Source organism: Melanaphis sacchari, unplaced genomic scaffold, assembly GCF_002803265.2.
Source record: "Melanaphis sacchari strain LSU unplaced genomic scaffold, SCAv2.0 Contig31_pilon_pilon, whole genome shotgun sequence".
Classification (NCBI taxonomy): domain Eukaryota; kingdom Metazoa; phylum Arthropoda; class Insecta; order Hemiptera; family Aphididae; genus Melanaphis; species Melanaphis sacchari.
The window spans coordinates 388014-401424 of NW_020271193.1; the positions used below are offsets into that span (position 1 = coordinate 388014).

Genomic DNA, 13411 nt, shown 5'->3' on the forward strand with positions numbered 1-13411 from the left:
TCATAAATCATACATTTCACTTGAGTAATATACATTATTAGAATATTTAAAATCTTTACTGTTAAACTATAGCAATAATTAAATATATGAATATATCTTATCAATAATCACTAAAAATTCCTTTTTTAAGACTATTTTTTTATGCATTACAAATTCTAAAAAGATGATATGATTCAAATAAACTGATAATTAATTATTAATTATTGTTAAAGAAATTAGTGTAAATAAAAAAATGAGCATGTAATCTTATAGATTAAACAATAAATAATATATAAAATAGGTAGAATATTCTTTTTAAGCTCATTTAAAATATTATTAAACCAGATCAAAATTATATGTTTTATTACCAGTTTTACACATTAGTTTTTCAACTTTAAAGCTACGACAAGTATCAACTTCTATTTCTAATTCTAATGATTTTAATTTAGATCTTAGCTGACTAGATTGATCGCCCAAACACCAAGCAACACTCAGATGGAATTTTGGATCCTAGAACAAAAATTAACAGTTTTATAGTCATTACAAATATTGTTTAGTTGAAAACGAATATTATTGTTATTAAGTGTATATGGATAGTTAAAAATACCATAAAATTTCAAAATATATAAAAATTAAAAATATGATTAACGATTAAGTACCTAGTGAGAAAAAGAAAATTTGTCATTAACTGAATGAATTAATAAATGAAAATAAAAACAAGTATATTGATTTAAAAAAATGGACTTATGGATTATAATAAAACAAAAATCACTGCATTATCAATGGATATGTCTTGTTTTGGCAAATGTATTGTAATAAAAGTTAGGTACTATTTATTTTTAAACACTCACTTCATAGTATTTTTCTAAGTTATAATCGGACAAGACTTTGTCTAGTTGATCAACACATTGAGATAAAACTTCCTTAGGTTTTGCAAGAAAACCAATAAATGTTCTACTACAATTTTCATTACAGAAAACCTCTAAGTTTCCAAAAGTTACCGAAAATCTAGAAAAATAATTTCAAACATAATTCAATATTTTACATTGGAAAATAAAGAAATAAAAACCTTAGAATTGTTGATAATTTAGATTTTATATCATTGATAAAATGTTGTATCCAGTGATACTGTAGTACAACTGTTTTTGTAAGACTGATATGGGGATGTTCAATAATTTCCAGGCCAAATTCAACCAATTTTTCTTGAATGATTTCTATTAAATCCATATCTGGACCTTAACACAAAACATATTATTTATTATTATTAGTAAAGAACTATTTGAAAATAGAGACAAGAAATAAAACTGCTGACTTACAAGGTATATAAACATAAGTGGCCCAATTACCACGCTCATGTTCAAATAATCGAGTACGTCCTTGGTGGGAATCAGGTTTGTCATTTGGCTTTGGATGATACAGTTTGCCGTCAAACATTTTAGTAATAGCTTCAGGGACTGGTAACATTTTTTGTTCGGATTTACTATAGTTAAAATAACAATAAAAATTCTCAATACTTAGGAATTATAGTTGTTGACAAAATTTATGATCTGTTACGTCAGTAACATACACAATATAATAATACAATGAGTTTAATTATATTACAGATTAAATAAAATATAAAATAAATACAATTTACAATATGTTTCATTTATCTGTGACAATAGTGTAATACGTTACTCATGCTCGTCGTCGCTGTCTCCACTGTAATGCTGTATTAAGTCCATCATATAGCCACGAATAAAAAATTATATTCACTTCAATAATGTAGAGATATTATAATAAATGCATAATCTATACTAAATCATACTTGTCAACTTTCACGACGTTAATTAATTTGAACAAAAATAATTAACAGTAAACATTAAAAATTTAAAAATAATCAAATATTAAAATATTTATTATTTAGTATAATTATGAAATTTTGAAAAAAAATCAAGACATTTTCAAACTGAATAATTGTTATCATGGTATCACGAAAATATTCTGTGATGATAACAACTAAGGTTTTATACACGGTTTCAAGAAAAGAATACATGCAAGGCTACTACCAGCTGTCCTGTAAACTATAAAATATTATAGTAGATTTATATAATTAATAAAGGTAAAAGGTTGCTTCACTTCTGAACAGAGTCTTTAAGTTATTGAAATTACTGAATTTACGAAAAACAGCTGTGGCGTTATTTACAGAACTCTTTACAGAACATTTAATATAAATCTGTGCTTTGCATTCAACTTTTTTTTTTCTCATAAAGGGGGCTGGAAAAGGTACAAATAATTACGTAAAACAGGCCAAATGGCAAAAGCTAGACAAAACTGGAACTTGGGTTTTATTTTTTTTAAACTTTTAGACGAATTTCAATTTTGAAAACTAGGTAATTGAGTATCTTAAACAACTCTACTTAAGTATGACCATGGAAATTTATCATTATTACAAAAATTAATCACGTGTATACTTAAATATATAAAATACCAAAATTCTTATTCTTTTAGTTATCGATATGTTATCGAAAAATTTGAATAAATTAAATCCTTCCGGTCATTCTCTGACTAACACAATGCCTAATTAATATCAATTTTCAAAATAGATCTACCAAATCCTAGTCCCTCAATTTTTTCTATATTTTTGGTATTTTTTTCATTTGAACAGTATGGCGTATATTTGACATATTATTGTGCATCCGCGTGCGGAAATCAATCATAAGGCGCTTTGGCGGTTCCTATTAAAAATAAACTGCAAACATTCAATTCTTGGAAATTGGAATATGTTTAAGATAATAAAATGCAGGTATGCTGATGATGAGCACAATAAAATAATAATAATTTATTAACGTTCGGCGTAGGTACCTGTATTGGTCCTCTGCCGATATGTTATTATTCTATAGCAAGTGAAATTAATGTTTCTATTTTGATTTTTTAATATCGATTAGACTGGCGTCTGCTGTTGTTTGAAACCATTGTGCAGTCCTTAGGTAGAGATTTTTTTGTATAACATATTAATACATATTTGTCAATTGTTATTTTTGATGCTATGTTTGTACTTATCGTTATCAAATATCAATATATAAAATATACCTACGAGGTGTTGAAGCACATACGGCCAATACGATGAAAAACTTTATGGGTTAGGCAATCATACGATTATATCAAGACTAGATAATTGTTTTTAAGAATAATATTGTAAGTTGCGTCCTAATTTTTTTAATGTAAATTGCGTATTGGATATTTTTGATGATTATGTTTATGTCATCAATTACTTTTTGTTTTAAATGATTACTAAGTTTTGGTTTAAAGTTATAATATTTTCTGATAATGGTTCATGATATAATGTTCATTAAAACTTTCAATTGCTATTTATAGTCAATAGACTATTTAATTTTTTAAAACACTAGTCACTACGTTTTAAAGATATAACATCAACGTTCAAAATCACTTTTTAAAAACTTATAAAAACGAAATTAATGACCACTATTTGCGTAATGAAGTTGATCCTAATAGAGATTCATAATGCCCTTACATTGATGAATAAATTTAATATTTTTCTTTAATTATTACCAAATATTAGCTGTATTTTTTTATCATAATAATTAGCTCTTTAACAATGAATTTGAAATTCAATAATATAAATAAAATATAAGCTTTAAATATAAGTTTTCTGTCACTCTAATTACCTAACCCTAACCTAACCTTGCTGTTATAACTAATTATGTATATATTATTATTTTTGTTTACTTCTATGTAAAAAGCCGTTTGACGCATATTTATAAAATAAAATAAAAATAAGTATAATAATTTTTGCCTTAACCCGTAATCGGCTTAATAATAAATCAAATAATTTTCTAAGACGGGTTAAAAAGAATAATATGCAATAGTGACTACGAATACTACGATAAATTATTATAATACAGTAGAATCTCGGTAATCCGGCCGTTCGATAATCCGATACGTCCAGTAATCCGGCTGTATTAACCTATATGTACCAATATGTATTTATATATAAATTTACTATCGTAAACGATAAACCGCCGTTAGATAAAACTAAGTAATAACAGGTTAAATCCTAATTAACAAAAAGAAAACCGCTCTCAACCTAAAAGATTTTTAAATCATTTTTTAATACGAGTAAAAATGTAAAATTCAATAAGTAAAAATGCGTTTTTTTGTGAACTCCCAATTAATCCGGCGTTTTTGTTAATCCGGCAATAGTGTGGTCTGATATGTGTCGGATAACCGAGATTCTACTGTACTTTTAATACAGAGTGTACTCCCACATTTCCGAAGTGAATTAAAAATAACAATGCAAGATAAAGTAAAAAAAAATTTATTTTTAAAAACTATATTATATAAGGTTTTTTTAAATTATTTTTTAAAAATTATATCGTCTAAATGATTGCCTTGACAAGCAACGCACATATGGAGCCGTTCTCGAAAGTTTTACATCACTTTCGCCAGCATATCGAGTGGAATCGCGGAGATTTCTTGACGGATGGCCTCTTTTAGTTCTTCAATGGTTCTTGGTCGATGTTTGAAAACTTCAGCTCTGAGGTATCCCCATAAGAAATAATCACATGGGCTCAAATCAGGGGAACGAGGAGGCTATGTAATGTTTTCCCTTAAGGAGATCAAGCGACCAGGAAACATTTTTTGCAATACAGCACGAGAACAACGGACTGTATGAGTTGTGGCCCCATCCTGTTGAAACCAGAAGACATCATTATTTTCGTACTCTTCGATTTTCGGGCGTAAAAAGTTCTCCAACATTTCGCAGTACCGGTTGGAAGTCACAGTAAAATGTTTCCTGGTCGCTTGATCTCCTTAAGGGAAAACATTACATGGCCTCCTCGTTCCCCTGATTTGAGCCCATGTGATTATTTCTTATGGGGATACCTCAGAGCTGAAGTTTTCAAACGTCGACCAATAACCATTGGAGAACTAAAAGAGGCCATCCGTCAAGAAATCTCCGTGATTCCACTCGATATGTTGGCGAAAGTGATGGAAAACTTTCGAGAACGGCTCCATATGTGCGTTGCTCGTCAAGGCAATCATTTAGATGATATAATTTTTAAAAAATAATTTTAAAAAAACCTTATTTAATATAGTTTTTAAAAATAAAATGTTTTTCTTCATCTTGCATTGTTTTTTTTTAATTCACTCCGGAAATGTGGGAGTCCATTATGCCGCACTCTGTACTTATAAATAATGATAAGTGGTTGGCCTATGTCGGCTTGTAAAATTCAATAATAAAAATATACTTGGCTTAAACTAGCCGTTAAGTATAAATAATATAATATTATGTTTGTTTAAAACGGTTTTCAATGAATACCACAAATTGTAATATTGATGATATGGCACAATTTTATTACTATAACTACCTACTTATTGGAATGAGTAATGACGACACGTTTCCTCGTAATAATAATTTCATGGCATTATCTAAATAACTTTTTACCAACGCTATAGTTTAGAGATGCATTTTTATAAGCAAGGGATGAAGAGAATACCAATTAATGTATTATAATCATCTCGAAGCGTTCAACTATTGGATTAATGAAATATAATGCTGTAGCGTATACAACTCACTGCACGACATATAATTCACATAACCACAACTGATATGATGATTATTGATTGATATTGAACACTTTAAAGTTTGGGAAAGAATATTAACGAAAAGAAAATAAATGTTGCCAAATAAAACTTACAAAATAATATTCAAATAATATAGAAATAGTATAGAGATTTTATTTATGAAGGTACTATAAAATATAGTCTAGCTACAAAACAATATTGCATTAAAGAAAAATCAACGCGGTTTGCATAATGTACCATAACTGGTCGAGATGACAATTAAATAGCTAAAGAAATGGCAAAAAAAGAAAAAGAAATCGTAAAACATTTTAAAACGAATAAGTTAATGAAAATAAAAAGTTCACGTCATGAAGTTTAGCCAGTATACAATTTGAACAAATAATCGTTAAGAATATTTATAAACACGGAAAGGTAATGATAATGAATGATGTTGATAACATTAGGTAACTTTTTTGATAATTGTTGATGAGTTGAGCCTTGTGGACCGATTCAGAACTAGTGAGCCGTAACACTACCAATTATGAATATAAAACAATAATATATAAGCTGTTGTTTAATGTTTGCTGCGTAAATAACCACCAATCAATTTTAATGTTTTAATTTTTTCACTTTTCATTATATTGTATAAATAAAAAAAAAAACACCAACTTAAACTTGCTTTTGTAGAGATCGGTGTCGGTGACAGGGACGATTTCAGAAAATGTTGTGGGGGGGGCGTAGTCTTCAAAATTGCCGAATAAACTTTTTATACCACCGTTTATGGAAATTATTTAAATTTTGACAACTCACATTAACATGATGGATGTATCTAGTTTTTTATTTTATGTCTTTTTTTTTATGCTTTTTCAATTTCAATGACCATAATGTCTAAAATATAACGTGACCCATCAAAAATATAAATATGCGACCCATAATTCGGGAACCTCTGTACTAAATTACTTTTAGTTTCATTCTGCCGACTGAAAATCAAATATTGCCGAGTGGGAGGAGGGGAGTGTAACATTATATATGTCATAAACATATACTCATATAGTATAGTTTTACAATAAATTAAACAGAAATAATATTATATAATATAATAAATATATTGTGTAAAGTGTTAGTGTATTAATATTGATTGGTTAAGATCTCGGCTATGTTATATGGCTAGAAGTTATCTTATATTTATAACATGGCACAGATATTTACAAATATTAATGTCATGGAATATTTGGATAAAAATAGAAATGCATTGGCCGGCGGTCACAAAAAATAAATTATTTATAAAAAATAAATATTATTTATTGAAAATAATGTAGTTGGTTAATCATGATATGAAAAAAAATATTATTAATTAAGTTATAAAACTTAAAATATAAATAAAAAGAAAGTGTAGTATATTATTATACTCAATGCTATTGAATAAGTATATTATTATTTATTATGATTGGTGGTCAAATGTTTTGGTAATGATGTAAGTAGACGAGATACGGTACCAAAGAGGTAATTTTATTTTTACGACTGTGAGGTGACCTATATAATGTACTAACCTTGCGGAGCACAATTTAAAACACAGATTTTGTTTGCATCTTAGTTTACGGTATGGTAATTATTTTTTATAGCACCTTTGGTTACTATGGATAATAAAGAATTGATAGGACATCGAGCATCGTCCATTTTGGCTGTACTTCAATAACCAAACAAATGATGAACTATGGGCATTGGTCAGTTGGTCGACTTGGTCGCCAAGACAGCAAATAATATATTTTATTATGGAGTGTGGACTGATTATATTTCCATTGCTTCTGTAAAGTTTTGAAGTTCAAATTTGCCAGAATCACAAAAATTTGCATCTTAAACTTTTTAGTTAGAAATGTATTAAGTTTTCAATTTTAATAGCTAAGTATTGAAAATTGTATATTAAGTTTACAATACGTTTTTTTATAGAAACTTAAAAAAATCTTTTAAATAAAATTAATGCGCATTTTTTTTTTATAGATTTCTGAAGTTTATACTTTAACAAAATTGGATATTTAATCGAAAAATAACGTCAGACATCATTTCATATAGTATTACAGTTTTTCAACAAAATAATCTGTAGTGGCGTATGACCTAGTTGTACAGTATTGTACTTATAAACTGCTATTATTTAAAAAAAATATAATAAAATACCTCCTTAATTATAATATGCTGCTGATGATTATTACAGAAATTTCAACCTTTCGTCATGGTATCATTAAAAAAAAAATTGTTGTGATTTTTTGAGCCCCAATCACATTGATTATTATTTATTAACTTATATTATTAGATTAACATTGTATGTATATACACATTAAAATATTTAAAATTTGTATAATTACATTTTGTTTTAATGTTTAATTAATTTATTCGTAGGTACATCAGAAAATAGTTTGATTGCTTCCTATGATCAATTGTAAGTCACTATGGTGTTATCTTTTCCTTACGATTTAAACTTAAGTGATATAATATATTCTCATGATAAATAATTTGAACATCATTATTATAAATAAATTGCTGTATTGGATATTTTTTCTTTAGCTTAAGTATTGTAAAGCTACGAATATAATTATTAGCATCCGTGTGATTGTTTACATTGATATTTAAAAGGTAGCTTATTCAAACTTTTAAAGGTAAATAATACATTTTTAAAATAATTTTAAGTTTTTGGAAACTTTTTTAGGTTATTTGAAGTTATTATTGACAATATAAGATCTTTGTAAAATAAAATATAATTTTAGTTTTTTTTTATGGTTATTATTTTTATATTTTTCTTTGATGCTATAAGAGTACATTTTTAATTCCATATTTCAAAGCAAGATTTTCTTTGAAATTTTTATTACATAAATATTAAATTTTATACGAATCAATTCAGTATTATTATTATCTAAATAGTTATGGTGGCGGTATAGTGACACAAAATATTGGTCCACTATTCCATTCCATTGATACATGGATTGAATATTAAAGAATGTAATTTATTAATATATATATATTAATTTACATGGTAAATACATGATAAAATATTTTATATACTTGCGTGTTTTTTTTTTTAATATTCCGGTGATTTCTGTTCCATTTTACAATTTATTATTATTATTTTTTTTTGATTTCCGTGCAATTATTGTGTTTAACATATATATATTTTATTTAACATAATATTGTTATAAATTATCAACGTGTAAATTTACTGAGTGCAACGTTTGCCGTATCTCACAATATATATATATATATAGAATATAATCATTACATAAATTATTATTATACATTTAACAAATGGGTTATATAATCAATAACACGTGGGTGTGTCAGTGTGTATGTGTATGTGGAGTGTGTATGTGTGTAAAGTAAATACATATATTATATATGTATACATATGTCTAATTAAATTAATGTAAATAATAATATAATTTATAGAAGTAATAATAATATATATGTGTACATAATGTATATAATGTATATTCCATAAATGAACAATAACGATAGAGTAACAAATTATATATTAGTATTATATTATTTTCATTATGGGCGTAAAAAAAAAAAAAAAATTGATTTTTGATCACAATTTCACCCTACGCCCTCCTCCTTCCAAAGGTCCTGATATTCACGCACATACATTTTGTTTGTTTCTGAATCAGATGATTTATTATCGTGTAGGTACGGAAATTTGCGTTGGCACACGTCGGATGTGTCGATTGGTATTTCCGGGTGATGGGTGAAAAATACGAAGCGAAAAATAAAACGAGTGATTTCCATAGATTTGTTTAATTATGTACGTCCGTACGTATCCTTACGTACCTTCAATTGTTTTTTTAAAATTATAACGTGATAAATGATAATACCTCATTATTATAATTATAATAATCTATAATATATTATATTTTTAAAAAGATTTTCCGATTACAATTTTCTAAGAAATTTATTGTGGTGTACACGAACCCACATTAAAGGTAATATATGGGCGTTACGCGTACTCCGTAAGCTCATAAGTGGAAGGGCGGCGAGTAGATGTACAATATATAGTATAATATATTATTATTTAATAGGCGTATAAATAATGTATTATATATAAATATATTATAATTTAATATATAAGTCAACGACGGCCGCCAGAGAATGAAACCATATCACGTATCTCTTGCGGCCGAAATGTACGTGGTTTTTAAATATACATTATAGAAAAAAAACATTTAACACATATTTCAACGTAAAAACAAAATTTAAAAAAAAAAATATATAAATAATTAAAATAAACAAGTACAAAAGAACAATACATACATTTTGTATTATTCAGTATTAGCGTTTATTTTATTATACAATTAATTTATATAATAATAATATATATTTTATAAAACGAAAGCATATTTTTATATAGGTAACGTGGTATACAATGTTTAGGTGAGAGTGACTGCTGTGCAGGATAATATAATATATATATATATATATATATATATTAAATAAGTATATGTGTATAATACATACATAATAGTATAACAATTAACAACGCACAAACACGATATACGCATACAGGCATACTATTACAATATATAATATACGTATAGGTATAGCGTATACGCTACTATTGGCGCCGTTTTTATACAACAAAATATTGTTTGGACGTATGTGCAAGTTATATTATATGTATATTATATTCTGATAATGCGTACACTGATCGCGTATAGTTGTTCGGTTTCAGAAAACTGAGTTGCTATAAAATTCATATTTACATTACTTCTTTCAAACTCTTTTTTTATTATATTATCTCGTATTTTAAGACTAGCTTAACTATTAAAATATATTTTATTTATTATTTGTTAGACACATTTCAGTTTTTTAGGTAATGCACAAACAAAAAAGATTAAACAATTTTTGTTGTCTATATTTAGAAATAATAATAGATTTTAAGGTTAGTATTGACTGAGGAAGAAACTATTATTTTTATACAATTGTTTTAGTATTTTTTTAATGTTTCATGCGTAAATTAAAAAAATAAAATAAATATTACGTTAAGTTCACAGTTCTGCAGGTTGTAATGTTCATCGACGAACTTGGTATAAAAATATATACTTAGATATAAGGCGTGTACTCGGACGTGCCGTATGTTATATAATTATATATAATTATATATAATGCATAAATATTAGGCCAAATATTCAATTATTTCTGTAGTGTATATTTTTTTTCAAGGTGAAGTTATTCTAATAAGTGCAGATTTTATAAAAGATAATACAATTTTAAGAATTTTTAGTAAAAAGATATTTAGTTTTTCGTTTGCTCAATCAGACCATACGATTAGGACACAAGTGTATAATCTATGTTTTATATAGAAATTATATTGTACCAGAATATTTCTATAAGAAATGGGCAAAACAGTGACATACTTCATACATTTTATTTAAAAATTACCAAAAAAGGGTAAAGCTAAAAACACTTACTATTGCTTTACTATGTAAATTCATCAAAATGTTATTAGTGTTAGACAATAACGTTTGAAAATATTTGTCTTTGTGTAAAAGCATATTAAGAGTTTAAAATATAACTATATGTTTAATGCATGTAAGAATAATGATTTATGTCAATTTTAAAACTTATACGAGTAAGTAATAAACATAAATGATATTCATATTATATCGTACATACAAAATAAATTGAAAAAAAATAATATTTTGAATTTTCACGAACGTGGGAAAAAACCGATTTAAAATCTCAAAAACTGTACAATATATCGTCTAGTGTGGTATGTTTAGTTTACTAGATAAACGAGTTATACAATATTATCATAATATTGAATACTCAAAATACCAAAAGAATTACATACCTATCTTTCCAATTTGGTGAATATCGTATTACATATTGTATAAAGTTATAAAAATAGGGCATTGTCGAGCACGTTTAGTTTTACAGTAGGTCAGGGACGGAGTTGCCCGATTACGGCCCGAATTCAGGTAGTCGTATTTTATCCCAAATATAAGTATCCCGATTGTGTCCAAACACACATTGGTTCACAAAATAGCTTAAAATTATAAAATAAAGTAAATATTTTAAATACTGTATTGGACGTATTTGTATTTGAAATTCAAATAATTTTATGTAAATACTTTAAAAATTTAAATCAATTATTCGTTATTATAATACTAATGATATACAGCACCATCTTTTATTTCATTTGCTAATAGCTTATGAAATCGAAATTTATATTTAAGTATTATTAATATTTGTTTATTTTTTTCGCTTAACTTTTCGTAAATTTCCATCATTTACACTTTATACAACCTAACCTATAGGACACAATTGGGATAGATAAAAAGGTAAAAGGTTACTTTAGGTCGCAATCGGGTGACGCTTGTAAGAGAGACCACGTGTATCTTGAAATGGAAAATTTATGAGTCACCATACTTACGTTTTGGGTGGTGAGCTATAGCAGAATATTTTATTGAATTTCTTTATTCAGGCCGTTGAGGGAACAAAATAATGGTCACGTAGAACGTAAAACAGTAAAGTTATAACCCAGTTAGCGAAACAAGTCTAAAATTGTGATGGATAAACTTGATCTACTGTATGTATGTCGATTGATTAAGTTAGGTGTAAAGCGAAAATTAGCTAGGTTATCTTTCTCAGTCACGTCTCATGTATAATATTAAATAATCAAAGCTTGTAGAAAACGGAAAACTTTCATATTTATTTTTATGTGTTATTATACTTGTACTCATATTTTAATTAGTCGCATATAGCATGTGTAGGACTATAGGTATTATAATAAATTATATATATATAATATATATTTATACATTATACAATTGTACACATAATTTAAATACTGTGAAAAAAAAACTATGTGTTTTTGTTTATCGCCAGAATGATAAAATACAGTATAATTGTAATCGTTTTTCAGTTTGGCAGCAGAAAAAATGTGATGTCTACATTCATAACTCATAATTATATAATTGTGTAGGAAGTTTAAAAGAATGTATGTATGTGAGTGTGTTTATTTGGCGTAGATGGGTATTAGAAGTTTAAAAATGAACGGGCGGGAGAAGCGTATTATTAATATTATTGTATAAAAAAAAAATTATCCCGGAAGTACCAATATACACATATATAGTCTTATATAACATGATTTTATATTTATAATATTATAGAGACAGCAGTCGAAGATTGTTTTTTTTTTTATAAATTTAATCTGGGCCATGGCGGGGACGCGCGAGATACCCTAAATATAAATATATTTATTTTTAAATGTTTTTTTATAATTAAATATATTATTATTATATAATATATTACCTCCATGTCCGAAATGACAAAGAGTGTCTAACAAAAAGTATTACTCAGCGTAATGTATAATATAGTATTTTTTCTTTCAGTTTATAAATTATTATTATTATTTTAACGACAAAATAACATTATGTATATATATAATATATAGCTTTGCGTACAATAAAATGTAACTTACACATAACATAGCTAAACGATTATTATAACCAATGATATTATATGCCTAAGTGTCTTGTTGTGATTATATTTTCTGATAAAATTTCTTTAATAATAAAACAAAAAAATAAAAAATAAAAATTTGTGGACGGCCAGCAAAACACAATCCAAATCTAGGCCGTTATACCAATATATATATATATATATAATTAATATAATATAATATAGTTGAATGCATATTACGTTAAAATACTGTTTTAGCCTTGTAGGCTTACAAAATGATTATGTTTCATGATTTTACACACGCGTACGAGTGCAGGTTTCTCTGTAGATTAAAATATAATAATATATTATTAGTGTTATTACAGAGAGATCATATTTATAATAATATGCTAGAATAATACATATTTTTTTTCGTTTG

The 13411-nt window shown here is 26.4% G+C and overlaps 1 protein-coding gene across 4 annotated transcripts; it reads right to left on the reverse strand.

Moving 5' to 3' along the window:
* Positions 1-303: 303 nt before the first annotated feature.
* Positions 304-1877, reverse strand: LOC112596356 (U6 snRNA phosphodiesterase). Of its 4 annotated transcripts, none has more exons than XM_025341996.1 (5): positions 1657-1877; positions 1296-1459; positions 1049-1214; positions 831-987; positions 304-489 (listed from the first exon to the last, which is right to left on the reverse strand). In XM_025341996.1, exons 1-5 carry the CDS (start codon positions 1704-1706, stop codon positions 316-318), a joined length of 711 nt encoding a protein of 236 aa, XP_025197781.1. In that variant the 5' UTR covers positions 1707-1877; the 3' UTR covers positions 304-315. The 4 variants fall into 4 exon arrangements, with proteins under 4 accessions (XP_025197781.1, XP_025197783.1, XP_025197782.1 ...); XM_025341998.1 differs by having other exon boundaries at positions 1652-1877; XM_025341997.1 differs by having other exon boundaries at positions 1616-1704.
* Between the last annotated feature and the right edge of the window lie 11534 nt (positions 1878-13411).